Here is a 3926-nt window from a genome sequence, read left to right on the forward strand (position 1 = left end):
AAAAAGATCGATCCTCATGCATATTGCAAGTTACATAAAATATAGGTGCAGGAAATTAAATGGGACATCTTTGTCTGCGTGCACAAATCCACTTTCTATGTTTGATAAATTTTGCATCTTCTTTCAATAATTTATTTAGATTATTAATTTTTTTCAAATAAAAACATAATTTAAAGTCCTTCTGAAACGATTTTTGCCTCCGAATCAGATGACGTGCATGTTTTTTCAAATATTATTATTAAATTGTAAAGTAAGTGGAAAAATATCAATAAGAAATTTTATTTTTGTAAGGAATGTATTAAATTCAAAGATTAAATAGTAAAAACAAACGATGTCATTAAAGTAAAATTTTATTTTCGACATGTACACGAAACATAAAACATGTCCATTCATGTTTATTTGGTACGTTTTATTTCACTCTCGTTTTAGTCAATTTAACCTCTGACCCCCTAGAGACAAACCCGCCAGCTTCAATTGTGTTTTGTCTCTCCGCTTAGGTAATGCACGTTTTCTATTGAATAAATTGGAACACTATATGCGAGTTCATTGGACTTTTATTAATATAAAGTATTCCTTCATCAATTAAAGTTCTCTTTAAAAATATTACATATGTCGCTAATAAATAATAATAAAAAAAATAACAACTTCGAACGGATACATTTTAACGAGGACGATAAACAAACAGTTCTTTGCATTTCCGAACAAATCGAAAAGCAGAAATAAAACAAAAATAAACTGTAAAACAAGGGTTCGGAAACACAAGGGAAGTGTAAAAGGAAACGGGAATAACCAGGGGGGAAATGTGCGAGAAAAAGAAAAATCAATGTGAAAATTGAACTAATGATGTGCAACGTGTGCAATGTACACTTGCCCTCGGCGCTAAGGGTTCGCCATAGTTTTTACCGCCTCCTAAAAAGTTATGATTTGCGAGCGATCTCATTATTTTCTTTATTGTAATGTAAATGCATACAACATACAACATTTTCACCACATTTTCTTCCTAAAAAATAATGCAACTATGGTATCATCAACATATATTTTACCAGAATAATTCCGCATTCATGCAATGAACATTTTGAAATCTGTATTTAAATGTACGCTAAAGTTCACCAATGCTGAACTTTTGTTTAACTATATTTATTATTGTATTATATCAAAGAAAATTTAGTTAAATAAATAAATTTTAATTGTGGAACATTGGAATTATATAACAAAGATGGTTTCGACCTTGAAAAAAGAAAAGAAAAAAATCAGAATCAATTTTTGGGGGTGTATATTGCGAACGAGAATTGATGATTTATGGACTTTTAGGTGTACATCTATCATATTCAGGATGCAGTTGGTGTATACTGTATACTATATACTATATATATATAGGGAAAAAAATGGTATAAAAAGAGCTTCCACAGAAAAGTATCCATCCACCCAATGAAAGCCGATAAATATGGTTCCTTTATACGGGGAGGCAAGCAAAAGGAAAACAAACATAATGCCGGGTAGGAATGAAGTGGCAAGAGCAAAGGATTTCCCCCACCGCCCCGGTTTGGTCATCTGAACTTGGTCTACTTTCATGAAATAATGCTCTGCATTTGAAAGGGATTTTAAGGGATCCTCCGCTTTCGCGTAACCGCAATGAAATGAAACCGTCAATGCGAAAGGGGGCAAACTATTGCATTCTGCCAGAGAATTTAAGGGCCCAACCAATTGCTCCGCATCTTCTAGCTCCAATATTATTAAAAGATTCTATTTTTTTATATTAAAATTCTCCTACATTATTAATAAGCAAATTCATTATTGCATTAATATATTATTAATTTACATTTTTAATAATAGTTTAGTGTTTGTTTTAAGATTTCAAGAAAGTTAATTAATTTGCTTCAGGTTTTTAGTGGAAGTTTGGTAAAAATAAAAAGATACTGTACTTGTTTGAAGTTTTCAGTTTTGAACGATGATTGTAAGTATAAAGATTTGTATTACCTGTAACTGTGAGGATGGCCGGTGCACTGCGTTTCCGTTCCTGTGTAAGGATGTGCAGAGTGAGGCAGGAGTATTTGGCCAGGCCGTCTTCGGCGCGGACAGACCGGATGTGTAGCTCGCCGGAACCGTACGTGACGACAATCCTGCCACCTGGATACGGAAGGACAAGCAAAGGAGTTAACAAGAAAGCCAAGAAGGCCATGATAATAAAAGCGAAAATCAATGTTTCTTTTTTCATTGTCGTTTTTTATAAATAAATTATATCTCTATTTATTTCTTAAGGGCTGTTTAAAATGTAAATATAATATCTCGTAGCGTACCCGGGAGGATATTGAATCTGCAGCGAGCGAAAAGAGAGCTGCTGGAATAAAAGCGACTGCGAGGGTGAGAAAGGGATGAAGAAGAAAAAAACACGTATATACACGAAGTAAATAAATAAAAGCAAATAGAGCAAACCGGAAAAGGGAAAGGAAGGATGTTCGATGTATCGCAGTTTAGGTATCCCTCAATGATTCAGTGGTGCAATAAATAAATAAATTACTGCTGCGCCAAATTTCGGCCCCATAATCCCACCTGGGGGACCGCCACCTGTATGTGTGGGGTTGCGGTTTTTTCTCCAATTCCCATATATATATATATTTTTTTCCCCCCTAATTACTTTGTTGATGAATCGCGTCGCGAGGAACTCAATCAAAACAATACTCTATTGTTCCCGCGCCCCAGGGATTCCCCGTTGATAACGTATCTCACTGTGAAAATATTTTTTCGGTCCACACGATTTGCATGCTTCTATCGCGTCGAACGAATGCTGATCCAATTAAAATATTTGCTCGGCACCGTCAATATCAATACGGGAATCCGACTTGCTGCAAAGGATATGCCGTAATCATATCCAACGGTTGCGATATCAGGTGTCACTGACTAATTGCACTCTCTACGTCCTTCGATCCTTACCCATATTTGATCCTGGAAGGAGGATAGACTCGTCCCGGGACCAGGACGTCACGCTGACGTGCTCCTTGACAAACGCGGGGATAACGCACGACAGGACTGCTGTATTCCCGGCCAGGACGTGAGTGTGGTATACTTGTACCTCATAGTGCTGGCTCACAACTGAAATAGAAAAATGGAAACATTTGTAAATACCAAGAATCCGAGAACAGATCAAATATTGATTCAAGTATAATATAAACATAGAAATAGAAATAGAAAACTAATTTATTCTTAAGAAAATGTTTTTTAAAAATATCATGAATTGAGTGAAATAACCATGAAGAAATTAAAACTAAAACTACGACAAATCAACTGCAATTGTCTTATATATATACAAAATATCGAAGAAAAGTTCTAATATTGATTTAACATAAAAATAAATAGAAAACAGGGCTAACATCCAATATGTCCAGTAAACATTAAGAGCTTCGTATAGCCATGCGTGAGATCCCTTCTGAGTGCTCAAATCTAGGATAACGCGCGGAAAGGATATAGAGATATTGCACTTAAGATTCACTGAGAGGAAAGGGCCGCAGCTCGGAACTATTGGTTACACTGCAATAGTTACAGCAAGCAATCGAATTATATAACAGAGAAGTGGACCCAGATTGTACATTATATTATCCTTTATTTTATTTTACCCACTTTCGAATCAAATAATAATTTAAATAATCATTGTGTAAATCATATTAAATATATTATGTAATATTTTTTCATTTAAAATAAAAATATACTGAAATTATTTAATTGTTTACGTTGTTGTATTAAGGTCTTCAATAAAAGTATGTAAGTGATGTTGTATATTAACAATCTCAATATTTATATTCTTGATGTAAAACTTTTGGAAGAGTTACCACTCTAGTGTTTGTCTTTAACTTTGTCCTTGTTGGGGCGATGCAAATAATGTATCACAACATCAACTTCGATGTAATGGAACGGTTACGAAAAATTCAATT

General features: G+C 34.4%; 1 protein-coding gene across 5 annotated transcripts in view; it reads right to left on the bottom strand.

Moving 5' to 3' along the window:
* Positions 1–3090, bottom strand: part of LOC108562583 (Down syndrome cell adhesion molecule-like protein Dscam2) — a gene marked incomplete at its 5' end in the record, with an annotated part of 21581 nt that extends 18491 nt beyond the window's left edge. For all 5 annotated transcript variants that reach the window (XM_017920976.1, XM_017920973.1, XM_017920974.1 and 2 more), the window contains 2 exon segments: positions 1978–2127; positions 2932–3090. In XM_017920976.1, coding sequence (XP_017776465.1) covers positions 1978–2127; positions 2932–3090 — 309 coding nt within the window.
* Positions 3091–3926: the final 836 nt, after the last annotated feature.

This window comes from Nicrophorus vespilloides, unplaced genomic scaffold, assembly GCF_001412225.1.
Source record: "Nicrophorus vespilloides isolate i.1.1-1 unplaced genomic scaffold, Nicve_v1.0, whole genome shotgun sequence".
Classification (NCBI taxonomy): domain Eukaryota; kingdom Metazoa; phylum Arthropoda; class Insecta; order Coleoptera; family Silphidae; genus Nicrophorus; species Nicrophorus vespilloides.